This window comes from Prunus dulcis, chromosome 6 (genome assembly GCF_902201215.1).
Source record: "Prunus dulcis chromosome 6, ALMONDv2, whole genome shotgun sequence".
Classification (NCBI taxonomy): domain Eukaryota; kingdom Viridiplantae; phylum Streptophyta; class Magnoliopsida; order Rosales; family Rosaceae; genus Prunus; species Prunus dulcis.
This window is the reverse complement of record NC_047655.1, coordinates 9729199-9756623: the sequence shown is the minus strand read 5'-3', so window position 1 is coordinate 9756623 and position 27425 is coordinate 9729199. Positions and strand designations below refer to the sequence as shown.

At 37.2% G+C, this 27425-nt stretch overlaps 4 protein-coding genes across 5 annotated transcripts; 1 reads left to right on the top strand and 3 right to left on the bottom strand.

Annotated features, from left to right (window-relative positions):
• On the top strand, positions 1-11592 carry LOC117632780 (cytochrome P450 94C1). The gene is made up of 2 exons (XM_034366350.1): positions 1-13; positions 9833-11592. Exon 2 carries the CDS (start codon positions 9860-9862, stop codon positions 11363-11365), a length of 1506 nt encoding a protein of 501 aa, XP_034222241.1. The 5' UTR covers positions 1-13; positions 9833-9859; the 3' UTR covers positions 11366-11592.
• A 4189-nt stretch (positions 11593-15781) lies between these two features.
• LOC117632971 (aminoacyl tRNA synthase complex-interacting multifunctional protein 1) lies at positions 15782-20085 on the bottom strand. The gene is made up of 3 exons (XM_034366622.1): positions 19529-20085; positions 19157-19363; positions 15782-16177 (listed from the first exon to the last, which is right to left on the bottom strand). The coding sequence occupies exons 1-3, from the start codon at positions 20009-20011 to the stop codon at positions 16034-16036; spliced, it is 834 nt and encodes a 277-aa protein (XP_034222513.1). The 5' UTR covers positions 20012-20085; the 3' UTR covers positions 15782-16033.
• LOC117632969 (pentatricopeptide repeat-containing protein At5g08305) lies at positions 16253-19137 on the bottom strand. Its single transcript, XM_034366621.1, has one exon. It carries the CDS (start codon positions 19130-19132, stop codon positions 17501-17503), a length of 1632 nt encoding a protein of 543 aa, XP_034222512.1. The 5' UTR covers positions 19133-19137; the 3' UTR covers positions 16253-17500.
• A 2378-nt stretch (positions 20086-22463) lies between the features above and the next one.
• On the bottom strand, positions 22464-26225 carry LOC117631274 (bifunctional protein FolD 1, mitochondrial-like). Of its 2 annotated transcripts, none has more exons than XM_034364325.1 (5): positions 26011-26225; positions 25528-25868; positions 25150-25386; positions 24899-25066; positions 22464-22940 (listed from the first exon to the last, which is right to left on the bottom strand). In XM_034364325.1, the coding sequence occupies exons 1-5, from the start codon at positions 26156-26158 to the stop codon at positions 22770-22772; spliced, it is 1065 nt and encodes a 354-aa protein (XP_034220216.1). In that variant the 5' UTR covers positions 26159-26225; the 3' UTR covers positions 22464-22769. The 2 variants fall into 2 exon arrangements, with proteins under 2 accessions (XP_034220216.1, XP_034220217.1); XM_034364326.1 differs by having other exon boundaries at positions 25528-25856.
• Between the last annotated feature and the right edge of the window lie 1200 nt (positions 26226-27425).

Here is a 27425-nt window from a genome sequence, read left to right as displayed (position 1 = left end):
TCTCTCTCTCTCTCCATTTTATGTTTTACAGAGAATCTAATGACTAATGCTGCTGCAGATTTTTCCTGGCCAGAACGGGTTATAAGGACTTGGGCCTTCAGATTCTGGCACGTATGCCCTCTCGGTGGCATCTCTAGTTTACTTGAGGATGACAAACTAGTTGCTGTGTAGAGAGAATACACACATATTGATGACTTGGTCAATTACATGACAACAACATGTTCATCATCAAAATGAAAGTCGACCAAGAGATGAACTCTGAACCAATATTAATATATACTATATATATATAGATAGAGCATTCTAGAATATTACAGTGACACTTATTTCGTTGAATATAATGTTAAACAATAATATTGAAATTTTTAATTCGTTTTTTTTGTCCAAATTTCATTATATTCTATAAGTAATTTCTCGGGATTGAAGTTGCTAGATCTAAGTATGGTATTTTCTTGTCTCAAATGAAGTATATTTTGGATTTACTTGTAGAAACTGGAATGTTGGATTGTAAACCAATTGATACTCCTAGTGAACAGAATCACAAGTTGAGGTTATATCATGATCAAATTCCTACTGATAAGGAGCACTATCAACGGTTTGTGGGAAAATTAATTTATTTAGCTCATACACGTCTTGACATTACATATGCAGTGAGTGTAGTGAGTCAGTTTATGCACTCGCCTAGTGAAGACCATATGGGAACTGTGACGCGTATTTTGAGATATCTCAAAGTAACTCCTGGTAAGGGGTTAATGTTTTCCAAATATGGTCATACAGATGTGGAATGATACACAGATGCTGATTGGGCAGGTTCAGCTACTAATAGACGTTCTATGTCTGAGTATTTTACGTTTGTTGGTGATAATCTTGTTACTTGAAAGAACAAAAAATAAAAGGTGGTGTCTCGATCTAGTGTTGATGCTGAGTATCGTGGGATGGCCCATGGCGTATGTGAGTTACTATGGTTGAAGAGATTATTGAGAGATCTTGGCTTTGGACCTAAGAAACCTATGGATTTATATTGTGGCAATAAGGCTGCGATTGCAATTGGACATAACCTGGTGCAACATGACCGTACAAAGCATGTAGAGGTTGATCGAAATTTCATTAAAGAGAAGTTGGATGCGAAGATTGTTTCCTTCCCATTCATCAGTTCTTAATATCAGTTAGCCGATGTCCTTACAAAAACTGTTTCTACCAGTAACTTTCTCAACTCACTTGACAAGTTGCGCATGTGCGACATCTTTACTCCAACTTGAGGGGGAGTGTTAGTGAGATCCTAGTGTAATTAGGAGATTTACTTCCTAATATATTATAATTCTATTTATTTCCTTTTGTATAGATATTATGTAATTAGGACTTTATCTTAGTTTCGTAGTATAGCCCTACTACGGTTTGTACTCTTGTATTATAAATACCTCATTTTAGATAATGAAATATAATCTAAAACTATTCTACTCACTTTATTTGACATAATATACTATCGTCCCTCTTAATAGAAAAATTCCTTTTAAAAAACGATGGCACACCTTAAAAGCCATCATCTCTTATGTGTTTTCTCCACTATCTTTTTTCTTTTGTTGACAACAAGTTGATTGGGTGTCGGCTGTTCCCATGTCTTGATAATGACCTGATTCATGATCAGTGGGAATGCCTCATTTAATAATACATGATCAATTGAAACAGCTTCATATATATAAACAATATATAAATTAAATAAACCGATTTTTATCTTGGTTTCACATGAAGAGAGAGAAAATTGTACGGTCCCTACCACCTCATAGGTTATCCTGTGGGTAGGAAACCTAATCGGCCTGCACATATTTAAAAGAAAAATGTCTCCTATTGTAGTTGTGCGAAAGAAACGGTATAGTGAAGAAGACTTTCTCCAAAGATAATTCAATGGTTTCAGGTTAGTGTTTTTAGATGATTACGTACGTAGGATTTATATTTCACATCAAAGATTACTAAATGTTACAACAAATTGAAGAGAACTATCGGCCAAATGATATAACCAGAACGAATTTTTCTTTGTTGCCCATTATCTTTAAGACTAAATTCCTGCAGCCGTAAGCCGTAAATTCTAAACTTCAAATTTTTAAGAACTCTAAATCTTCGGGCAGCCAACATTGTTACCGAGTTTTAAGCATAAATAGCAACGATATTATCAATGTATTACTCGTTACTTTTGGGATTATTCTACTTTGTTGTTACAAATTTTTTTATTGCAAAAGAAAAACAAAAGAAGAAGAAGAAGAGAAACGAATAACTCTATTTTTTCAATGTCAAAGAATGCAACTTAACAACTCATGCGACTCTGCATATGTAACCATATGTCAAACAGTCAAAATAGAAAATAGTTCCTTGAACATCAAATTTGATTAGACATGCTGTCTAATCAAATTTCTAATCAAATTTTGCTGCTTTTTCGTCTTTTGCCCTGACTCCTTATTTTCTCTTCCTCACTCTAGCGCAATATAATACTTATCAGGGTTAGCAGGAAAGGGAGAAATGGAGAAAGGGTTTTTTAGATTTTTTTGGTTTTTAAAAAAATAAAAGAATATGTTATTTTATAGTTTTAAAACCTTTTTTTTTTTTTTTATACTTGGAGTCTCCAAATTGAAGAAAAATATTAGCCCACTCATGAAAAAATTCCTGGGTCCGTGATGCTGTCAGAAACTAACTGAAACATGATTTATGTATTTATATTGAAGAAAATAAGGTCTTTGCATTTCCACTCATTCACTTATATTTCAAATGGTAATCTCTTGAATATATCATTCTATCTCAAATTTTAAGATTACAAGATGATACCTAGCTAGGTTACATCACCGGCTAAGCTAAGGCATGCATGCACCTTGACATTTGGGCTATATATATTTTATCCTTAAAAAGTGTTTGTGCCGACAACTTTTATTTCAAGCAAATCGTTTCGTAAAATCGTAATCCACAATGAAATAAATGGAAAATATGGGTTTTGTTGATATTAAAAAAAAAACGAATTAAAACACAAAGAAAATAAGAGTAGAATAAAATAATGTAAAACCGATCGAATTGTGTGCGACTTTTCTTTTAATCAATGTCAAGCCCATGGTTCAACAGAAAAAAAACAAAAAGAATTTGTCGTCCTTAGAGCATCTTCAACTAACGTGTCAAAAGTGTCATATAGACATTTAACAGCTATAAATAATATCTCACATCACTGCAACCGATGTGTCAAAGCTGATGTGGAATGAAGGCTGGAGGTTGAGATGTTATTTTTGACATCCCAAAAGCAAAATGTCAAATGAATATTTTATTACTTTGTAAGACAGCTGGTTGTTACTTTCATTTATTATTTTCTTTTTATATTTTTTTTCTTCTTTATCTTAAATAATTTGACTGTTACAATAATTATTTATTTGACATATCGAGTGGAGTGTAAAACTGTGTAAATGTCAAATTGCCACATCAGCCATCAAATTTAAATTTGATGTTTGGTATTTGACATATCCCTTGGAGATGCTCATGAGCTCTATTAGTTATAATGACCATTGAATTAGACTAACCAATTTGATCTAACGACTGACCAATTTGATCAAATAGTTAAGACATAAAGCCTCACCTAAGAGCACTTCCACTCATTGCCATGGCAATCCAAGGGTAACCACTATTTACATGAAATATGAGGAGATGAATTTGTATAGACTTTTAGTGTGGAAAGTGAAGAATATGATTAAGTATTTTTTTTTTTTAAATCTGAAATTTTTAGTATTTTTGTAAGATTTTTTTAAAAAAATTTTCCGTTGCTGACGTCATCACAAACATCAGCGAACCCAAGCAACAGCCCAAGCTTGTGGAGCCCACCAACTACCCAGGCTGTAGAAGCCTATTGGCACATCGAACTAGGGCTTGGGCCCCTTGTTACCCGAGCTGGAGGGCACCACTGGCCATATATAAGGCCCTCACCATAAAATTCTTGATGAGTCATATTGCACAGCTGCATAGTGTTTGAGACATAAAGTAAATGTACATGGGCTCCTAGCCTGTATATTTTGGCGTGATATTTGCAATTCAACATTTAAAACGTGGAGCACATGTTCTAAAACAAAGCTATCAAAAGAAGTTGTACATAAAAAAATAAAAAGAAAAACCGATCAAAAGAAGTCGGCAAAAATGACTGCGGCTGTACCTTTCACTCCTGTACATATCAAGAAAGTAACAAGACACTAACTAACGTATGCATATGTCTGTGCAGTTGGTCAATCCCATAAATCTCTCTCTCTCTCGCTAGTGGGAACAGAGCAGAATTAAGGATGTCGTGCTGACAACTCACAAGGAGGAGCGAGAGAACTTGAATGGTTTGCTATATTTTCTTATCCACATTAGTGCTGAAAAATATGATGAAGTCCAGAAGCATAAAGTTTCCAGCATGGAAAGAAACAAAAGAAAACACGCACCCATTTGCTGTAGCCAGCAATAGAAAGGACCTACTTATCTATAGGCAGCCATATGTATCGAATCCAATCCAACTCATGCCTGGCCTAGTTTTGGGTTGCAAGGGATAAGGCGTGTAGGATTTGGGTTCCATGAATTCAATTCAACCAACCCTTTCGGATCAAGGCTATTTAAATAAGAATATCTTATGAATTTAACAAATCTTTTATTCCTTAATTTCATTTCTTTTTTCAATAAAAGCATCAAATTTCATTTGAGCATCAACGAAGAACGATACTGGCACTCAACAACCTCCGGTATGACTGTTAGTATTGATTTTGTGATTGGCATTCCCTACATACCAAATAGACTAAGTATGGATGGTAGTCGTGATAGAAGAGCAATAGTGGTTGTCAAAATTTCGCATCTTTAAGTGAGCCAAACTTCAACAATTTTAACTCAAACACAAAAAACTCCAATATGAACAGTATGTGAGCTAGAGAATCAGTGTCCTGCCGAAGCCGGCAACATTGCTAGCAAACAATAAAGGTTCCTTTTTAAATTTTCTTTAGAGTAGTTGGAATTTAAAAATAGCAACAACAAGAATTGTTGAGTTTTAAAAGAAAATAGTTAAGTCCCAATATAATTTCCATTAAACTAAAGGGAATACCAAAAATTCTAATCTATTACTATGATTTCCTTTATTCATAGTCGCATCCACTAAAAGTTGTTCTAGTTACTATGCGTGTTGACATGGAAAATCTTCTTCATTTCTCATATATCTTGGTCCCTAAGTCATTAAAGTAATTTCCTTGTTTTTTTTTAAAGAATAAATCTTTTACGAAATCGACCCCCCTTACTGTACAAGAATATGCGGAGCTCAACATGTCTGGAAGTACAGGAGAACGTTCTTTGGCTGATATTATTACCAGTATTCGATATTGGGTCATTCATAGCATTACTATACCTTCCTTATTTATTGCGGGTTGGTTATTCGTCAACACGGGTTTGTATTGATACAATAAAAAAAATTATGTTTTGTAATCTCATAATCCAATTTTTAACCAAAAAGACATACAAAGACTGGCACGAATACAGTGGTCTCGTTAAAACCTTCCTAGGAAAACCACATGGGACAAACATTAAGGTAGGAAAGAGTACCATACATGCCCTGGACTAACAAAAGAGTCCGACTCAAGCCACTTTGAATCACTACAAATAACCTGAAAGTAAGAAAACTAAAAGAAACCAACACAGTAGACCCCACAAGAGAGCACACAATAGTGCAACTTCATCTCCACCAAAACAGACAAAACAAAGCACAACTCCAAGTCCCACAAAGAACAACCCACCACAACGTAATACTATCAAAGAAAAACCTCTTATGCACTCATAGTTCATTGTATTGTGTCGTGAGCGTTAGAACATACCCAGTAGAAGTTGATTCTTAATCTAGACCCCAAACCAACAGGGTAGGGGTAACAAGATTGCCCTTTTACCTTGACAAACTTCCAATAGAAAATCATCGTAATAGGAACGTTTATCGGATGACAAGCTCATAAATGTTTTAGCGAACACATCAGGGAGCATTGGGAGACCACCTCGAGGCTGGTCTCCGTCACCTAATCAGCAAACTCGCCGATGCAAATTCTACACTTACCAGAAGAATCTGTGAGCAAAGGGTGTCACCCAAAAAATTGCTCAAAAACAATAAAGGCTCTATCACCATGCCCCCATCACAAAAGAACCCTGAGAGATGAGAACAGAAATGGCAATCAACTGCCATATTCGTCGAAAATCATGACCAACAGCGAGGATCATAGAACGCACCAGATCCATTCAGCCCAAGAAAAAACCTAGATGCCAACCACCTGTAAACCCCCGGCTTGCACCACCAACACCTCGCGAAACCTTCCATGTGGCAACCCTCATCACTAAACCACTGAAAAAATCAACATGCTAGGAAACCTTCCCTCTCACAAAAATTTCCCTATCGCAACCCGACCAAGAAGATGCCAAAGATCAACACAAGAACCCTAACGAAACCAGATCTCCACAGAAAAAGACGCACCGCGAAGAAAGGAGAAGGCATCTAGTGGCGGAGCCAGGATTGTATGTGTGGAGGGGCCGAACCGTAATACAAGTATAGAAAAAAAAAATTCAATCTTACATCAATAATATATATATAAGAAAAAATGGACATTTTTTAGAACGCTGTACTTAATTTCATGTATCAAAACGGAAAAGTCTACTGATAAAATCTCATTTCCCTTTAAACTATTTATTTTCTATTCCCCTTTTTTTTTTTGTCAAACTATTTTCTATTCCCTTGGCTCATCGGTTTGATTATTAGAGGATTAATACTTCCTTTTTTTAATGTCAGTTGTGTAATGGGCCTACAAACAATTTACATATAATTATAAATGAAGTTATTTATGAATTGCAATTGGAGGGGGGCCATTAGAATGGTTATATGGTTTGCATTGTTAAATATATGAACTAAAACCCAAACTTTACTGCGTTGAAAACAAATTGTGGAGGGGTCAGGGCCACCTCAGGTCCTAGAGTATCTCCGCCCCTGAAGGCATCCACGCAGAAGACCACAACCCATGTAACGACACCGACATAAGAGAAGGACAAAACACCCTAATTGTTTCGCCTGACTCTCCTTTCGTGCGAGAGAAAGACCGTTTGAAAAAAAATTATCTAAGTCATATGTTCACACTGATAAAGTTGACAGTAATTTCCTTGTTATTAGGGCATTAGAGATTTATTGGATTTTTCTATGGAAAATTAGTATCTTTTGGTGATTTTCCATGCAATAAATTCAACGTCCTTTTTGTGGAAAAATTATTGTGGGGGTTCTAAGGTTGGGTTGTCAAAGTCTGCTGCAAACCATCCTTTTTCATGAGGTCATTTTCAATTTTTTAATCTGTTAAATAGAAATAAAAGACAATTAGTATACATTTGTTCTACTTTGAACTGAAATCTTCTTCTTCTTCTTTTTTAAAAGTCTATCTCCACGCTTACGCTTTACGTTATCAAGACAAGATCCATTTTGGGTAAGTGGAAACTTTTGTCTTTCGACATCATTTAAATCGAGGTACAGAAAATAACAGCCTCTTTATTTTTTGTTCGACAAAAGTATATTTATTAAAATTAGCTCTCGAAGCGTGTGTCAATTGTCGATTCGTGTTTTTTTTTTTTTTTTTTCATTCTTTATTTTATATGTATTTATAGAGAATTTTATTCAGACTGAGTCTGTAACACTGTTAGAAGGTTAGTTAGATAATTTATTCAGACGGTTGGAGGGCTGTTAAGCTGTTAATGCACAAGAGAGAAAGAAGGAATGTAATATGAGTAAATCAATAATAAAAAAAATCAGAAAATCAATCATATTCTTATAAGATTTTCTCTCAAATTAATAACTGTTTTCAAGGTTTTCTCATACACACACTGCTAAGTGTCATTACGGTTCAAACTTGAGACTACTATAAGGGTGGAACTAGAAATTTTTTAATGGGTGGGCTAGCTAAAGTTTTGCCCTTGGACTACTGGTCTGCAACTGCAGATCAATGTCATTTTTTATTAGGCTAGACTATTGGATGTTTTTTAATACTTAAAGAATATTTTCTTTTTTTACATATACTCTTATTTCTTATTTCTTTTTTATTATTTTCATTTTAATAGACAATTTTTTTATACCTATTTTTCCCCTCAAAATGAAGTAGTTGTGTTTTGAAATTTTTGTAAGGACAATTTTGGGTTATATGAAAATTTAACTATATATATATGTAGATTACTTCCTTTTAAGGACTAAACATCTCTAATTTAATCTCTTACAACATTTTAACCTCTAGTCTTATACTCATGTTTTATCCACAAATACAATAAATTTGTTTTTTTTTAAATTATCTTTGGTGCGAGTATTTAAACTTCAAATCTGGCTATAAAAAAAAAATTCCAATCTTTTTCATTTTTAAAATGAAATTCTATTATATTAAGAACTAATTAGTTTGGTTTAATTAATTCAATTTCTTTATATTGTATGTCTCATCTTCGCAATTTATTTTTTTCCTTTTAAGTCAAGGGTTGGTGATATAGAGGTTCATGACAACTTTTTAAATGCCACACAAACTCTCACATATATTTTTTTTAACAACCAATGATATCCAACATAATTTTTTAAACAAACAAGGACAACAATTTAGTGTCATTGAGCTATAAAACCTAGGGGAATATTGTGTCCAGAAATACTTCACTGCTACGTTTTATTTACTGTCACTGCGCAATAAAGACCACCAAGTACAAAAGCACATTTTGACCCAAAAAAAGTACAAAAACACCTTACTATTCCGCACCCACAAGTCCGCAAAGCACTTTTCTGTTGTTGCAACACCCACTGCAAACAATGGGGAAATCTGAAGATTAAGGGGATAGAAGAGAGGGAGATAAATATGAAGAAAAAGAAAAGTGTTACGTTGATAAGACATGAGGTCACATGGGCTTTGTCCTTACTTGTCCAAAAAGATATTGACTACTATTAAATAACTTTCAGAATTGTCAAACCCTTAATAGTAATTAATAATTTATTTACGGTCGGTTTAAGAGTACTTTTAAAATAGTTAAAAGCGATTTTGGTAATGTTTGATAAAAAAGTTTAGAAGTGTTTTTACGTTATAGACGCGTTTTTTGGAGAAGCACATAACATGTGAATTTTTAGGAAGCAATCCCATGTGCTTTTCAGTAAGCAATTGAATTTGCTTAATGAAAATTCAAGATTTTTTTTTTTTAATAAAAGTGCGTATGAGCAGAAGTATTTTACTGTTTCCTTTTTGTTTTAGTTTTTTTTGCCAAAAGAAAGAATGAGTTTTGTTTAATTTAAACAAATTACCCAAAAATAAGAAAATAAAAAATGCAGAGGCTTTAGTAGTAACAGCCACTAAGCTGCAAGTAGCAAAGCTCGTGCCAGCCAAGGCCCTTCTCATCAAGTCAACATCAGATGTTACGTTGGACCAAAAAGGACAACCAAAATTATAAAAATTCAAAAAATGCCACGCAAGCCAACATCAAAGGCACAAACAGAGAGAGCTGTATGGAGAGAGAAAGATAGAGAGAGACTGTAACGCTTGCAGTAGAGAGTCTACATCTAGAAAGAATATACAAGCACGTGGGCTATAAAAATAAAACGAGTGACTACGAGCATGACATCATGCAATTGTTATTTTGCGCACGCGTTTCTCATGCCGTTTTTTCCTCTCTTCTTCTTCTGCGCTTCTGCCTGTCACTTTGTCAAATCCCCAAAACAACACCAGACACCCCGATATTTAATCAGCTCACCCACCACACTCCTTCAATATAAAAACACCTTCTTCTTGCTCTCCTTCCTCTTCACCATCCATCCCCAACCAATTTCCTCTCTCTCTCTCTCTCTCTTAAAAAAATGGCTGCTTTGGACTCCATTGGCAGTGCCTTCTGCCTCTTCTTCTTCTCCTTCACCGCTCTGTTTTCTCTCTTCTCCGTACTTGTCTTCATCATCCGGCTCCGGCCATGGTGCAACTGCCACGTGTGCAGGAGCTTCCTCACCTCCAGCTGGTCCAAGGACTTCGACAACCTCTGCGATTGGTACACGCATCTCCTCAGAAAATCGCCCACCGGAACCATCCACCTCCACGTCCTCGGCAACATCATCACCGCCGACCCCGAGAACGTGGAGCACATCCTCAAAACCAAGTTTCACAACTACCCCAAAGGCAAGCCATTCACCACAATCCTAGGCGATCTTCTGGGCCGCGGCATCTTCAACGTCGACGGCAACGCGTGGTTGTTCCAGCGCAAAATGGCAAGCCTGGAGCTCGGCAGCGTCTCCGTCCGCTCCTACGCGCTCGAGATCGTGAGCTCCGAAATCCAATCAAGGCTAATTCCGCTGCTGGCCTCATTAGCCGAAGACCGAAACAGCGCCGTTGACTTGCAGGACCTCTTTCGGCGGTTTTCGTTCGACAATATTTGTAAATTCTCATTCGGGCTGGACCCGGGCTGTCTCCAGCTGTCGCTGCCCATTTCGGACTTCGCCGTGGCATTCGACACCGCGTCGAAGCTCTCCGCGGAGCGGGCGATGACGTCATCACCGATCGTGTGGAAGATCAAGAGATTCTTCAACATTGGCTCGGAGAGGCAGCTGAGGGACGCCGTCAAGATGGTGGACAGCTTAGCCAAGAGCATGATCGAGCAGCGCCGGGAAATGGGTAATTTTTCAACACAAAAGGATCTTCTCTCTCGGTTTATGGCCAACATTGACGACGATAAGTATCTCCGGGACATTGTCGTGAGCTTTCTGTTGGCGGGTCGGGACACCATCGCTTCCGGGTTGACCAGTTTGTTTTATTTGCTCTCTCAGCACCCGGAAGTCAAACGGGCCATTCTAGAGGAATCGGATCGGGTCATGGGTCTGAGTGGATCCGGTTCTAGATCTTGGGTTGCGAGTTTTGAACAAATGAGGGAAATGCACTACTTGCATGCGGTGATTTATGAGACCATGAGGCTGTACCCGCCAATACAATTCGACTCCAAGTATTGCCAAGAGGATGATGTGCTGCCAGATGGTACTTTTGTACAGAGTGGGACCAGAGTTACGTACCATCAGTACGGCATGGGCAGGATGGAGCGGGTTTGGGGTTCTGATTGTCTCGAATTCAAGCCCGAGAGGTGGCTGAAGAACGGACTTTTCACGCCCGAGTGCCCCTTTAAGTACCCAGTTTTCCAAGGCGGGGAGAGGGTTTGCTTGGGCAAGGAATTGGCGCTCTTGGAAATGAAAAGTGTCGCGGTGGCGCTTGTTCGGAGGTTTGATATTCAGGTTTCCGAACCTGATCGCACACCGCGGTTCGCCCCTGGCCTCACCGCCACCGTGAGGGGCGGCCTGCCGGTTCGAATTCAGGAAAGAAAAGGCTGAGCAGCCCAACATTATGGATCATGCAGAAATATTATATATGTTTTTGATGTATAGTCTTGTAAAAGTCCCTAGCTAGCTAGTTTAGTTTGCCTTTCAAGGGCATGTGAATTAGCATTAGTTGGCAGTAGAAGAATGCAAACTTATTACCCTAACCCATGTGGTTAAATCGTGATTAAAGCCTCAAAAGGGTTTGTGATCAAGTAATTAATGTCATAGTTTTCTCATGAGTCGGTCACTTTATCCGACTGTAAATAATAAGGTAGATGACTTGCTTCTGAAACGGATTTCCACCCCCTCCTTTTAAGGTTGTTTTAAGCAAGAACTATGCATAAGGCTGCAGCAGCCTATTAAATGTGCCGTAATACGAGAGAGAGATAGACACATAATTGTATCCGTTCATACCAAAAATAACCACTAACTATTAAAAATTTGTAAAGTATATTGCTTTTTTTTAATTATAAAAGATTAACGGTTGCATTTAGATTGCAGGATCAGACCGACAACATGTTCAGCTCTCAGACCGTGCATCGAAGCAAGATCAGAGGTTTCGTTTTTCAATAGGCCATGGATAAGGTGGGCTACCGCCCCATGATTTGCATTATTAAATCAATATTCCTTGGACAAGTCTCATGCATGCGTTATAAGTGTTGAAGTAACATATTATTTTCTCTACGCTTCAAGCATGATCTATCCACACATATAAGGTGGATTCTATGAATTTGTATACATAAATATTCTAACTTTTATTTCCCCATCAGAATATCGGATTCTATGAATCTATACATAAATAAAATCCCACTTCAAATTGCTCCTTCCAATTGAGGTTCCAGATCCATTTTACTGAGCTGTTTCAAGCAAATTAGCGTTTGATTTTGACATTCAACTACTGGTCACGATGCAAACCTAGTTTATTCTATTGGGCCAAACCAGATTAGAAACTAGCAGTTCACTTTTACCTAATAATAAATGGCTCTAGGCCAACTGCTAGCTGATAAGTATCTGTGCAGCACCTGGATGTTGGCCTGAGAGCAAGCTATGTCCCACCTATTTTATGCCCTAGTGGCTTTTGTTTTTGTCTTTTTAGTAGAGTCAAGTGGTTAATTAATTACGGTGAGAAGAAAAGTAAAAGAGACTTATTTGTTTCTATGTACATGAGATTTTCTTAGAACATTAACACGGTTATTTACATATGCAGTCTCTCCTAATTGTCTGTTTGAATTCATTGCTTAGTGTCATCCGTCTTGTACTTTAATATCAATAGGAAATATTGATAAATATGTTGACATAATTGCCGGTATGTATGATGGCTATTGGCAATTAGGTTGCTGTTTTTTTTGCATATATGACCATCTTCGGATCCGGTCATGGGTCGGAAAACGATCAGCACGGGGTTAGGGTGAATTCGGATATATAGGGTTGCAAGTTTTGAGCAAATGAGGGAAATACACTACTTACATGCGATGATTTATGAGACCAAGAACACGTAGGTATAATGTTGAATTTTTATAAATTCTTGTGTTCTCTGTGTGTGTTTGCTTTACGTTTTTAGTGTGTGCTTTATTACGCACAATAATAATTAAACACATTTTTGTTTCATGTTGCATGATATATGAGAAGAGAATTGGAGTGAGTATTTTCCTTTCTTAATATTATCTTTTCTTGCACTTTACATGTGGCACTAAGCTACTTCTGTAGCCAGGACCACGCCCATTTGTCAAGAGCTTTGCTTTGCGAAAATATATGCATGCCATGTGAGCCCCAATGCAGCAGTTGGAGGAGCTCACCTACTAGATGTTTAAGAGGTTTTTCCCTCGTGCTAACCAAAAGCTACATTGAGAGCATGTAAGTAATGAATTCATGGATTCCCCGTGACAGGAAATATGTTAATCTTCTCATAACTGTCTAGTTCTGAACCAGACGCCAAATTAATCTTTTGCCTCTGCAGTGGGATTTTGTTTCTTTCTTGACTGAAACGACAGCGGATTAATACATCTGCCCTGCCCACAACATTGCCGCCCTTAATTGTCTTGTTATACATATGGATCATTGGCTGGTTAAGGAAATAATAAACTGTTCATTTGTTTTTTATTTGAACTTATAGGATCAAATAATTACATATTCATGACCCTCAATTTAAGTGTTTAAAAATGACCTTCTTAAGCAGATTTGGGCTTAGTCAAGTTAGTTAGAGTGGATGTGCTCCCCACTTTACATCCGAATTTGAATCCCCGTCCTTATAGTTTAGATTAGATTAAAATAGAATATAGCTTTGTATAAAAAAGAAAAAAAAAAAGCCTTTCTGGAGAGATATCCAGCCAGTGTAGCATTATCCTTGACAAAAACAAAAGGATAAAAAAGTTAATTTGGATATCAAAGATTAAATTATGAAAATTATTCTCATTGTTAATTGCTATGGCACACATGATATCATTTGCACTCATAGAAAGTTGAAGTGAAGCAATTATAGCAAATTGATAATAATGCTGATTATAGATTTTATATGGATTCTGTATCTCAATTATTCCACTTTTTTTTGGTACTCAAAATGTCCCAAAAAAAAAAAAACTCATTTCTCTGGTACGGATCAAGACACTTTTCACACGTTTAAGCTGGCTGCACTAGCTACACAAAAGAAAATCAGAAAAAACAACATCGCAATGAATTAAATAATTTGACAAAAGAACGTTTTCTCGATATAATAATAATTTGTAAAACAAAATATGAAACAATATTAATTAAACATTTCCCATGTTTTGAATTTGCAATTATTATGAATTTTTTATATAGAAATATTAGGTAGAAGGCGTGAAACAGAACTTAGATGTTGTTTTCAGTTCAACACCATCAATCAAGCACAAAGCATGGAAAAGCATATCATTATTGTTAATTTAATTATTAAATTGATCAAACCACCAACAATGTCTTCAAGCATCTCTAGGTGGGAGAGATGTGCGTTATTTACTGTGAAAGCCATAAACCACAAACCATGAGAAGTCACGCACAGGCTTGTTCGTTGTCATCTTTCTCTCTCTGCCTCATTTCTCATGTGATCTTGTGTTGCTACTTGGGGCGTGTGCTATAACATTGTAATTAACTCAACCACTTTAACATCATCCTTTGCTCTTCTGACTTGGCTGCTTGAATTTGGACTATTAAATTGATTTCAATGTCTGCTAATTAAGTCAATTAGATTGAAATATTTGACCTAACCTACTAGTATAAGAGAATGTGGAGAGAATTTATACGATTATTAAGCAGTGACGTGGTTTGAACTCAATTTTAATTCAGTCTAGGTTTTGCCTATTCTGTTCATATGTTTGAAATAAGACAAGTGTCATTTCCGGTCATGTATTTTCTCTTCTACGTTGTAACATAGATTATAAACATGTCATAAGAGAATTTTGGCCGCCCAATATTGTACTGAATTCATATTTGGTATTGACCTTTTAAATCTCAAAGTGGAAATCAAGAAAAGGACAGCCTAGTCAAAACACCAAGAGAGTTATTTTAAGTAATGTGGCCTACTAGGGCCGTTACCATGCTGGTTTAAAGACTCTTCAGTGGAGGGCTTTCAACACAAACAATAGTAACAAAAGTCAATGAATTATTTTGGATTAGATAGAGCGAGACATAAAGCAAATTTCAACTCAAGGCCACAACGTGTTTAACATGCTTCAGTAAAATTTATGGAAAATTAGACCACAATCCCAGGCAACCATTCTTTTTCATATAAAATTATAGGGATTCACCAACAGGGTCTAGTTCAGTGGCAAAAGATTTTGACTTGCAAGCCAGTGGTCTTAGGGTCGAACCTCCATGATAACTTGGTAGTGTGATTGTGTGAGAAACCCCACTCTCCCTTATAGTTCAAACGAGCCCAAAGTTGAGGTTTAAACCCTTCTTTGATAAGTAAATATGTAACTTGGGAGGCAAGGGAAAGTTCCAAATAAAATCCCCACGCCAACCCCTCATTTAAAGAAAAAAAAGGTTGGATAAGCAGACTTTATAGAGAAAGCCCCATATAGATAAGTTTATTCTCTCTTGTGGGGTGAATCTTTCAATAATTTCCTGAGGAAGGCATAGCATATGCCATTCTAAATTCGAGCCGCTGCTAATAGTTTTGATAATAGATTGAATAACAGTGGAGCAATCTAATCAAATCTAGTAATTGGAATTGTTTGGTTGATTGTAAGGCCAAATTAGTCTTTTGGTACATTTTTCACAAACGGATTCAAGCGAAAAAACTTAGGTGAAAATGAAGTTCCAGATGAATACTTGAATTATGGATCACAAATCTCAAGACCTATCCATTCAATTTCAATAGAGAACAATCCACAAGTTCACTAGATTAGCCTTGAATCGTTGCAATGTTCGTGCCAAGGCTGTAGGTTCAGAAATCCAATCAAGATAACAGAATTGGAATGGGAAAACACAGCCTCATTCTCATTAAAAGAACAAAAACTACGCACAACAAAACCTCGAAATCAGATGTTATGGTAACAGGCATGCATAAGACAATTGACAAATTCGGAAACCCTCACAAACTAAAGAAAACATGTGGCACCAAATTTCTACAAATCAGTTAAGAAATCATCATATGGCAGTAATGACAAATTGGTATCAAGAATGCGGGAGAGACCGACTAATAGCATGAAGTTCCAAGTCCAATTAGGAGATATTTGCGTTTTTCAGAGAACTTGAGATTACCACGCCCGCAGATGTCTGCATTACATGCTCCCCAAGTATAGCAATACAAGAATCATCAGTCTTCAGATGAGGTTGCACCAATTCCCATATCTTTTTCTTTTGAATCTGCAGATAGTGATATGCAAGAACCATAAATGAAAAACAAAGTATATCATAGATGGAGAAAAATGCACCCAACTATTCCATAACAATCCAGTGCCTCTGGCCTGAAGGCATATTCTTTTTATTTTTTTGGTCCAATTGATATTCCATTAAACAGATGGCAAGAGACAAATCCAAACCAGAAAAAGGAGAAAACTAACGCCAACCAGAAAAAATAACAGAAGCAAACACAAGGCCCTAGAAAGAAACTAAGAACCCCCAGTTGACAGTAAAGATCATAGTAAACCATGTCATATCAAAATCAGAACAACAGAGGATGGGGGCCTGCTAAACCCAATTTCTGTGCATATCCCCTGTTCTGCTTGCCTAGCAGCCCAATCAACTGCAGAATTTTCTTCTCGTCCGACCAAGCTGCTCACCGCATGAACATGCAAGATCTCTTTCATCAAAGGGTAAATTTCCCTTGGCTGTCTTATTTCCTTTGTGACAGACTTGAACAGTTGCTCATTATTGTTTCCATATTTGATCTCTGACTTTGCCCAAATCAATCCCTTCCGCGCAGCTACAGTCTCAGCTCATAACACTGATGATGTAAAGAAGGCTATTGACTTTCCACCATGTAACCGTCCCAAAGACTCCCTGGAAACAGCAGCTGATCCTGCCATCCCTCCTGGTTCACAAGCACCATCAAAGTAGATTTTAACCTCTTATTCATTAGGGGGTTCCCACCAAGTAGAAGGATGGGTTTCTGTTGAAACTTGCGTACTATATTGCTCACTTTTTGACCTTACATGCTCAGCTGTTCCTTGACAACAGCACACACTTTGTAAGAGGCAGTCACACCTGGGTTTCCATATATGCCACAAGGTAAAAGGAATCCAACTCTGTAATTCTTTTCTTGCAATTCCATTCACATATGGGTGAGTCTGAGCAGCCAGTCATCCATGGTAGGAATAGTTGATCAATCCATCTAGTAGCCAAAATGTACCCCAAACCAAAACCCCACAGTCCAAGGACAGAGTAATAAGATATGTTCAATTATCTATGGATACTCATTGGAGATAGGACATATAGGAGTAGTGCAGATGGATGGAATTAGTGCAGCTTCTCCATAGAAATTGACGAATCTAGAAAAGGTATCAACTTTCAAGCCTTGTGTCCACTTGATGTGAGAATTGCAGGGGTTTTCCTATCGGTCCAGCATGAGCTTTGTGATGACTAGACCAATCTGAAGGAATAGATTGATTATCCTCAGACTTTTCCCGAGAAATATACTCCTTGAAAGGCCTCAACACCCAGGTTTGAGTTCCAAAAAACTCAATGAAACTAGAAATTTTCCATTGTACACAAAAAATAATCTTGATTTCTATAATCCATATCAAACTTAATTTCATTCACAATATAACTTAGTGTCATATAAATTTCTTCTGATTCAGGATATGATTTATCGTGAGCTATAAATTTGTGAAGGGTTCCAAATATCTCCACAATACTAAACCCAGGGGACTTCTTCACCCCTCTCCTTTCCATGGCTTCTCTCAGGCTTCTCGCATCATCCCAGCGTTTGGAAAGAGCATAAACATTTGACAAACCAACATATCTACCATCATGACCTGGCTCTATCTCTATAAGCTTCCTTCCAACAATTTCTGCAAGATCTAATTTTCCATGGTTCACACACCCACTAAGTAAAGCACCTAGCATTGAAGCTGTTGGCTCCCTGGGCATTTGACATATAAATTGGTATGCCTCTGTTACCTGGCCTCCACGTGCTAAAACATCCACCATGCAAGCATAGTGCTCGCACTTGGGTTTCATACCATGTTTACCAAGACATTCAAAGAGATGCCATGCTTCCTTTACTAATCCCCCATGGGCACAAGCACTCAACAAGCACAAGTACGTTATCTCATCTGGGACAATCCCAATTATTTGCATTTCCGCAAAAATTTCAAGTGCCTGTTGAACTAATCCATGTATTGCAAGTCCTCCAATCATTGCATTCCACATCAACACATCAGATCGGTGCAGCGAACCCCCACGAAACACACCTAAAGCATCCTCTATCGCCCCACATTTTGCATACATGTCCACAAGTGATGTTTGCAACACCAAAGTTAACGGCAACTTATTATCAAACATATAGCGATGCATAACCTTCCCTTGCTCAAGAGCGCCTAAGTGTGTACATGCACATAAAACACTCACCATAGTCACCTCATTTGCTTTAGGCCCCGCAACCCGCATTCTCTCAAATACTACCAAGGCCTCCGTATAGTCCCCAACCTTAACATACCCATCAATCAAAGAACTCCATGACACAACATCACGCTTTGGCATCAAATCAAACACTTCTCGTGCTGAAATCACATCTCCACACTTTGCATACCCATCCAACATGGAATTCCAAGAAACCGAGTTTTTCACAAGAATTCCATCGAACACCTTACGTGCATATGTGATATCCCCACAGGCAGCATACATATGAATCAAAGAATTACTTATGAACCTATCGAACTCAAAACCATTTTTGGCAATGTGGGCATGCACAGCCACACCAAGTTCTCGCTTCAATAAGCGGGCTGATGCCTTTGCAAGAAAAGGGTACGTTAAGTAGTCTGGTGAGACCCCATCACGCAACATTTTGACAAAGACAGATATGGAACGGTTTGGGTTTTTGCTCTTGGAGTAACCTCTAATAACGGTGTTCCAGTCAAAAATTGTTGGGTTGGGGAGTTGTGACAAAACCCGATATGAGTAGTCGATGTTACCCAAATCAGACAGTGCCAAGAAAGAAAGGATTTTGGACGTCAAAGACTGTTCTTGGGAGAGGCCACAAGTGAGGAGCAAAGCATGTATTTGCTTGAGCTCAAACATTGATTTGAGTTTTTCATGAAGGGTGACTAGCTTTTGAATGATATTAGCATTTTTGCAGCTTGGAAATGATAAATTCAGCATTTGAGAATTGGACACGGGGAGTACCTGGTTAGCTGTGGCAGGAGGAGGTTGATTTTGATGATCATCTTCAGATCCAAACCATACTCTTTGGCCAGGGAGTGAACCCTCAGGAGGCACAAGAAGCTCAACATTCTCATGGGAAGCATCAGAAGCTGCCAAAAGCATTCCACTAGACTTAACACCACGCATGTTCCTGGGCTTCAGATTAGCAAGCACAACTACATTTCTATCCTGCATTAAACCAAACAAAATCACATTGAATACAATTTTCAAAGTGATCATTCTCCATTCTCTAACACAAGAATAATGTCCACCTACTCCAATTCTACATTACCCTTTGCAATCCCAATTGGCTACATTTAAGCTAAAGGACTTAAATTTAAGTATTTTGGGTACCTGAAGGTGATCAAGAGGAACATATTTCACAAGGCCACTGCAGATGGTTCTGGGTTCAGGCTCGCCGATGTCGACCTCTTCGACATAAAGAGAATCAGCCTCCTCATGCCTCCATGCCTTAAGAACTCGGCCAACCCTTATGTCGAGCACGTCGGCTGCATCCTTTATCCTCTGTTTTTGGTCCTCGACGTCGCTCACCGGCGGCACTGCCTCATCAATAGAAGCATCGCTCACTGCCCCAGAAGCACCGGTGGCAGAAGCATCGGTGGCCGAGGCGGCGGTGCAAAAGGAAGAAGATGAGTGCCAGAGCAGACTTCTTGCAGAAGGTAGTTTGGGTTTTTTGTTGCGAAGACGAAGATGATGATAATTACCATTAGTGGCAGAATTAATTTGATGGAAATTAAGAGGAAGCTCAGAATGGGCAAAGGGGAATAGCAGGCGGACGCCGATGCCAGTACTGCATTTGAAAAGGTTCGTTGCCATTCCTTTTTTCCCCCTCTCTCTATCCACACTAACTTTGCTTTCTATTGCCTCGCTGCTGTATGCGGTTTACTATTTTTTTTTAGAGATATTTAGTGGTATACCCATTTCTAGCACTAATATTATAAATAAACCCTACACAATTGAATTCCTATAAACAAACCCAAAAAAAATCCAAAAAATGATAGCTAGCCTTATTAAATTTAATATTGATTATTAAATTACTTTGATGCCCTATTGAGTGCTTTGGGTATTTTTATGAGATTTTGGGGTTGGGCTTGCTTTAAGAAATTGATGGCAGTTTTGTAATTTATAAGAAGTTAAAAGCTTTTTTGTTATGTTGTAAATGGGCTTTGGGTGTGTTTCTAAATTCCATTTTATATAGGGTATTTTTATAATTTGGGCCCCCATATTGGGTATAATAGTGAATCTCCCTTTTTTTTAACCCAAGACCGCTTATTATTAGACCAATCCAACTCAACTCAACCCTCAAAAAGATTATAAAAAAAATTGTGGATAAGAAAAAAAAAACTTTAAAATTCAAGTTCTCATACGTTATTTAAAGATTCTGAACTTCTACGTTTAGAGTTCACACATTTCTCGCATTTGGTTTCATCTAGGCTGTTATAACAATCCAACGTTTTAATATATCAGCTATAGAATAAAATTTAGTTTTTTTTTTTTTTCTAAACTAACATTTGCTTTGCCGTTTTCTCCCCTCCTCTCCTCCGTATCTCCCAATTCCAGCTTCCCCTCAATGCTAGTTCAAAACTCAAAGAAAATTATATCTAAATCAAAGTCGAAGTAAAAAAGCATCAATGAAATTTTAGAAACCCCACTATTACTCTGCTAAGGCGCCGCATAAACAACACCCTCAATTGAATTACCTATTTTTCCTGCAGAGCTTCAATGATTCACAGTAAAAGTTTTGGAGCTTTTTTCTCTTACTCATGATGCGTCCAAGCCTAAGTCTACAACATGGGACCTTACTTGTGACTCTCGCTTGGGCCCGCTGAGTTCTTGGCTCACTCAGTGAGTTCTTGTATTCATCAGTGATTGTGGCCATGAATTCAATTATGAACTCAGCAGCAAGTAGTAGCACTGATACCATGCCTACTATACTTGACAGGCTTGTAAGAGATTGAGAACTCAGTAAGGTAGTGGCTGATCTATTTAGGCTTGATTTCAACCTTTTGAGTTAATTCGCTTCTGCCTTCTCAAAGGTGTTCATACAGATTGCAATTTCAATGTATAAAATTCCAGCAAAAAAAATTAAGATAAAAGGCCAAGCTGCTAGCAAAATAAATCAAAATATAAAGAGTATGACAGACCTTGAAACATTATCCAAAAACATAAGTCATTCTTCATCTCCTCAAAATAATTAAGTCAATAACTGCACCTGATCCTCTAATTTCACTGCATATTGTCTAAAAAGCAAAGTAAAAATAAATAATCACTAAATAAGTACATTAAAACAAATAAACAAGGTAATAATAGGTCCTCAATATCACCTAATTCGCAGCCAATTCTGCCCACAAATAAATGCCTTAACCATCTTAGGAGTCAAGGAACTCATAAAATGATCTATGATTCTACCTCCAGTGCTAAACGCAGACTCAGAGGCCTGTTGAAACTGGAACAACAAACACATCTATAGCAAGAAGATATAAAACAGGATATCTAGTGGAATTTACCCTCTACCAATTAAGTGTGACAAACTTTTCTTTACTTTCAATATTTTCAGCACGATCTAGCAAATACCTATCAACTTGACTTTTTATTTCAACTATATCTTTCTATTTTCTCATTTGTGCAAACCGAGCAAGACGTGCAAATTGATAATGATCATCAGTACCTTTCATGGACATATGTAAATCATACATCAAAGACCCGTCTCTTTGAAATATAACATTTTATAATTTGTTTTGCCTTGCCATTGTCGTGTTCACATGGTTTATGTGTTCTTTGCCTTGCATTTGTCATGTTCACAAGGTTTCTATGTTTTGCCTTGCATTTGTTTTTTTTTTTTGTTTGTTTTGACAATAAAAAAAAAAATCAAACAGTCTAAAATCAAATCCAATTGTAATTGTTTAGTTTGGTTGCGGGTTTAAGCTTTCGTAAACTACCCTAAATTGAAGCAGACTTGCCATTTATATATTTTTGTTTATATTTTATTTTACACGAATCATGCTTAAAACTGCCTGAACCCAATAGTGGTTTAGTTCCGTTTGATTTTCTTCATGATTTTTGTTAAAACCTAACTGAACATAAAGTGGTAATCTATAGTATTAATTAAGAGAGAAAAATGCCCTATTGCTTAACTCCTTACAAGTGAGGAGGACCCCCTCCTCACACCAAATCAAATTCCAAATAAAACAGTTAAAGGAGCTGACAAATGTTGAAGTTCCATTGTTGTGCGGAGGAGCTCCTCCTCAATTTTAAGTAGTCAAACAAATATTTAAATTACACTCAATAAAAAGAAGGTAATATAGTAAGAGCAACATAGTAATTAACCACTATATAAATAAATAAAATACTCTCATATTTTTCTCCCACTAATCCATCTTTCCTTTCTTCTCGACTTTCCAAGCAATAACTCTCACATGCATACCATAACATATGCCAAACTACTAGTAAAAAGGTAAACAAAAGCAATTCGAATTAAAGTTAAATTGCTCTCGATCTATGTATTTCCAATTTTTAAACCCCACAAGTCATGTCCCGCCCAGTCACATATACATTCCCTTCTTAGGAGAAAAGATCAAGTGAATCCGTAAGCTCGCTTTGCAGAGTCAAGGGTGTTGGAGAGGAGCATTGAGATTACAACAGGTCCAACTCCTCCTGGCACAGGAGTTATGGCTGACACCACCTTAATTGCCTCTTCGTAGCAAACATCTCCGGTGGTACGGAACCCTCGGGGACTATTGGGATCCTGCATATTATGACACATCCATCATGACAAAGCAAGCCCAAGAATTCAAACCAAATACGCAGACAAGTTTATATCCTAGTGAAATATCACTGTATTTCTTTATTGGCACGGAAAAACACACGTTTACAAATTTGACATGAGATGCGGCGGTGAAAATTGATTTTCCTTGATGGCTTCTGTACTTGTGATATAACATTGAAGACTCTATGTAATGCATTGTTTTTCTTGGTACTTACCATGCAATACAATATCTGTCCATATGCCAAAACAAATTGGTGCTGCACATCGAGAGAACAAGATCAATGCCCTCATTGAGAAATGGCTTTCTCATTGAGCACATTGCAGTCCAGTTTGTCTATTAATAATGGGAAGCGAACATGGATTACCACTTACCCTCTGCTATTTAAAATCCTTGACATAACATACTTGATGTTGTATAGTTGATTCAAAACAGCACGAACCATCGGCACTTCTAGCTCTAAAGTGTAAGGTTTAGGATTAGGGGTTGATGTGAAACTGAGGAGTCCAATTAGGGTTTAGCTTGATGAAAGAATTTGGGGGTAAATTAGGGATCTATGACAGGTGAACCAGATCCAATGAGAAATTCAATTGGATATCAGGCAATTCAGAGGGCAAGTAGGACAAAGAAATGAAGGCAACTGAGAAAAATAAGCAAGACGGGAAAGACACAACAATGCATACACTTGTGCATAAGCATGTTGTAGTCTTTATCACATTTAGACTAACACCTCTAGATAATAATATCCTAGTCTTTAATAGTAGGTAGCTGTGCCTTGAAACACAACTAGCCTAATTTTACATCAAAATTCATTTACTACAAAGAACAAGAGATCACAAGCTTATTTGTAGACTTTGGCTGGATAATAATAAATCCTAGTCCTTAAAAATCAAACTAATCATGACCATCCATTAAAACCCTATCAAAAACACAAAGACCCAGAATACACTTACTAATAGTAATATACTCCTATGGCCACGCAAAGTCACTTTGCTTTAATGACACTGTCATTTCCCCATATTAAAATAAAAATAACAAGCACTTTTACAATTTATCAAAGACAACCACTGAAGGAACAAAACTCTTGTAAGTTAGAGGTCTAGGGCCTATGTAAAGGATAAATTTTCTCAACCCAAGTTATGGCCGCAGTTTTCTATACTACTCGTGCGGTTCTGGTTGATTTACATATTAATAGATGTTCAACAATACAGTAACTAGTGACAGTTAGGTAATATAGTAATAGTGACAACTAATGGTTAGAAGGTAAGGCATAATTAAGGATATTGTCTTAGTTCCAACCCCTAATGCAATGATACGACTAAAGAACTTATATGAAACTTCATCTAAATAGGTGGATGAGTAAACTCTTACACTCTTTGGAACTTCATCTAAATAGGTGGATATTGATTCAGTCCACCATCAGGCCTTCAAAAGTACTTTTCTACTTTTAATGAAACAATAAATATCATTATGGTCTAATACAGTCACGACTCATGTGAGGCTGAAGCAGTTGAGTCTTCCTTTATGACCACACATGAGTAAAGAAGGTAAAATCTGATAGACACAAATTCTTATGATCATATAAATCTAGTTTCTCTAGCAAAATTCTATTTTTCAAATGCATTTTGCGAGAGGGGATTTTGAAGTAATATATATTTTCAATGTTCCGTTTTGGACAAAAGATAAAGAATAAAAAGATTTGGGATACTTTTTTCCAATGCACCCTCCAACGCGGGTGCATTGAGTATTTTATGGTAATCGCAACCAGAAATGACTGCTTCCTTGGCAGATGAACAGTAGTTTGCTCCTTTGTTATTGCGCTTAAATGGACAGGAAAACTGACCAAACTTCACAACAACCTAAGAAAGAAATGTTTATGACTCTGCACAGATATAATCGTCATTTGATCTGAAAGTCAGATAGAAACAAGATAATTTACCTTAACTGAATTTGTCCCCATGTCGACTACAACTGTCCCTGGCATCAGCCAATCGCATCCAACTATATTTGGAATGCCAACATCTGATACAACAATGTCAGCTCGACGAGTAATTTGTTCTGGGTTGCTGGTGAACGAATGGAGAGTGCTAACCGTCGCGTGGTGCCTCTGTCCAGGACTAATGGAGCATCATTGAAAAATTATTCAAACATTCTGATGTCTATACAGTAGAGAACAAAAATATGTGTCACCTGCAAGAGCAAAGAAGTGGATAACCCAGCAATCTTGCTTCTCCCTATTACCACTGCATTCTTCCCAATGATCTCCACACGATACCTGAGCAACAACTCAATGCAAGCCTTAGGGGCACAAGGGATGAATAACGGCTCCCTTCCCCGCAATGCAAGATTCCCCATATTGAGGGGGTGAAAGCCATCCACATCTTTTTCCGGACTCACAAAATTTATAATCGTTTCCTCATCCAAATGCTGAATCAAACAAGTTAATGAACAATATTTTTAGAAATCCAAAAGGCCAAAACCAAATCACATGACTAGAACTAGAAAAAATTAAGAATACAAAACCCAATTTGAAGCAATAATTCTAAATTAACTCCAAGGAGTTGGTACCTGTGGCAGAGGAAGTTGAACAATTATACCGTGCACAGATGGGTTGCTGTTAAAACTTGAAACAACATCAATAAGTCGATCTTGAGTACAATCTTGGGGTAGTTGTACAATGGAAGTTTTAATCCCAACTTCATTACAAGCTTTTAAGTTGATATGGACATAAGCGTGTGAGTCCTCTCTGTAGCCCACCAAAACCACAGCCAACCCAGGAAGTCTTCCGATGGCAGCTTTCATTCTGCTTATTTCAGCAGCTACTCTCAAATTTATGTCTTTTGCAATTGGCTTTCCGCTCATTATTTCAGCAGCACTCTGAGTCTTCCCTGTAGCTCCTGTTTTCACAGCTTTGCGTACAACAACAATCAACAACCACTCATTCAATCATTCATTCAATCATTCAATCAATCAATCAATGAAGCTAAAACAGAGAGACCCATGATTTTCTATGAACTGAAGAACATAAATGTGGTGTAGAAATGCACTTACGGTGAAACCCAGATGAGAGGGGACGATGGGGGGTTTGGGTGGGAACCCAAATGTGAGGGAGAGTGAGAGGGCTTGAACATGGCGGTGAGAGCGTCGCTGAGTATAAGGCTTTGCCTTTGGTCCCCAATCTGTGCCAGAAACCCACCATAACGCCGCTACCTCCTATCCTCGATCTTCATACAGACAAAATAAAACCACTAGTTGTTCTTGTTGTAGTTGTTCGGATATTATGAAAATGTGAGTTTCTTCTGTTAATGCCTTAAAATGAAACTTTCATAATTCTTTTATTTATTTTTTATTAAAAAAACTTTCAAACTCAAAAAGATATAGTTAGCTAATAAAATATTAAGAAACGAAACCACATATGTTAAGGCAGTGACTCCTTGAAAAAACAAAAAAAGAAAAAAAAAAAGGGAGGGTTAAGGCAGGGAGTCCACTTTTGCACTTGAGTTCGGTCTCTCGTCTCGTGTAGATTGTTAAATAAGAATAAATAAATTAACAGTTTTTTATATTACAATGTATAAAATAAATTAAAAATTGGCTTTTATTTTCATGGGATGCAAGCATATCAAGTTCTCCCTTTCATAATACTAAAATGAAAAAAAACAAAAAACAAAAAAATTGACACAAGCGCTCTAGTATATATAAAGGGAAAAACTCTGGTGAAATATTTAAAATCCCAAAATACTCTTAGCTAATTAAAATGTTAAGGAAGAAAATAATATATTAAATGAGGATAATATTAGTAAATTTAAATTTTTTATTTTAGTAAAGGAGGATAATAATAATATGTGTACTATATTTATCGACTACATTGCTGACAATCTCTGTAATAAAGAAAGGTCCCATATACAAAAGAGATTTTTTTTAATTTTTTTTAATAAAAAGAAAGGCTAATTGACATGTGTGATGCGCGTGCCAATGTGCTAGTTTTGTTTTAGGCGACAGGCTGAGAGCCATCCCATAGTTCATTTTGGGCTGATTTTAAAGGGCATGGTCAAAAAAAGACAGAAGAGAGGAGAAGAAGAAGAACCAACCAAAAAGAAAAAGAAAAGGTGGAGGAGCCGCCTCAAAGGGCGGCTGGGAAAACCTCCAGTCACTCGAAAGAAGGAAATGAGGGAGATAAGACTATAGAAAAGGCAGAGCCTCTATGTTTAGACACTCTCGGTTAAGAAAAGAGTAAAGGGGAGACTTGTCATGTGTATTTAAAGGAAAATCTTTTTCCACCTTTGAATCCCCCATTTGTCCTAAAAAGAGACAAGGATCATACATGCTCATGCTAATTACTAAATTCTCAAGTCCAATAAATGGTTTTTCTAGCTTTTTTCTTTTTCATTGTAGTTGTAGTTGTTAAAAATATCCTTACTGGCTGCATAAAGAAGTCCGACTACATATACATAATGCAGAGCAATATA

Excerpts from the sequence above, each read along its gene's own strand:
- LOC117632780 (XM_034366350.1), top strand. The coding sequence starts at position 9,860 with ATGGCTGCTTTGGACTCCATTGGCAGTGCCTTCTGCCTCTTCTTCTTC.
- LOC117632971 (XM_034366622.1), bottom strand. The coding sequence starts at position 20,011 with ATGGCAACGAACCTTTTCAAATGCAGTACTGGCATCGGCGTCCGCCTG. Across the intron at positions 19,364-19,528 it reads TTCCTCTTGATCACCTTCAG|GATAGAAATGTAGTTGTGCT; the intron begins GTACCCAAAATA and ends GGTTTAATGCAG. Across the intron at positions 16,178-19,156 it reads CTCCTGCCACAGCTAACCAG|ATTCAAAAGAAAAAGATATG; the intron begins GTACTCCCCGTG and ends CACTATCTGCAG.
- LOC117632969 (XM_034366621.1), bottom strand. The coding sequence starts at position 19,132 with ATGCTGAATTTATCATTTCCAAGCTGCAAAAATGCTAATATCATTCAA.
- LOC117631274 (XM_034364325.1), bottom strand. The coding sequence starts at position 26,158 with ATGGTGGGTTTCTGGCACAGATTGGGGACCAAAGGCAAAGCCTTATAC. Across the intron at positions 25,869-26,010 it reads CCTCTCATCTGGGTTTCACC|CTGTGAAAACAGGAGCTACA; the intron begins GTAAGTGCATTT and ends TTGTACGCAAAG. Across the intron at positions 25,067-25,149 it reads CCACTTCTTTGCTCTTGCAG|AGGCACCACGCGACGGTTAG; the intron begins GTGACACATATT and ends AGTCCTGGACAG.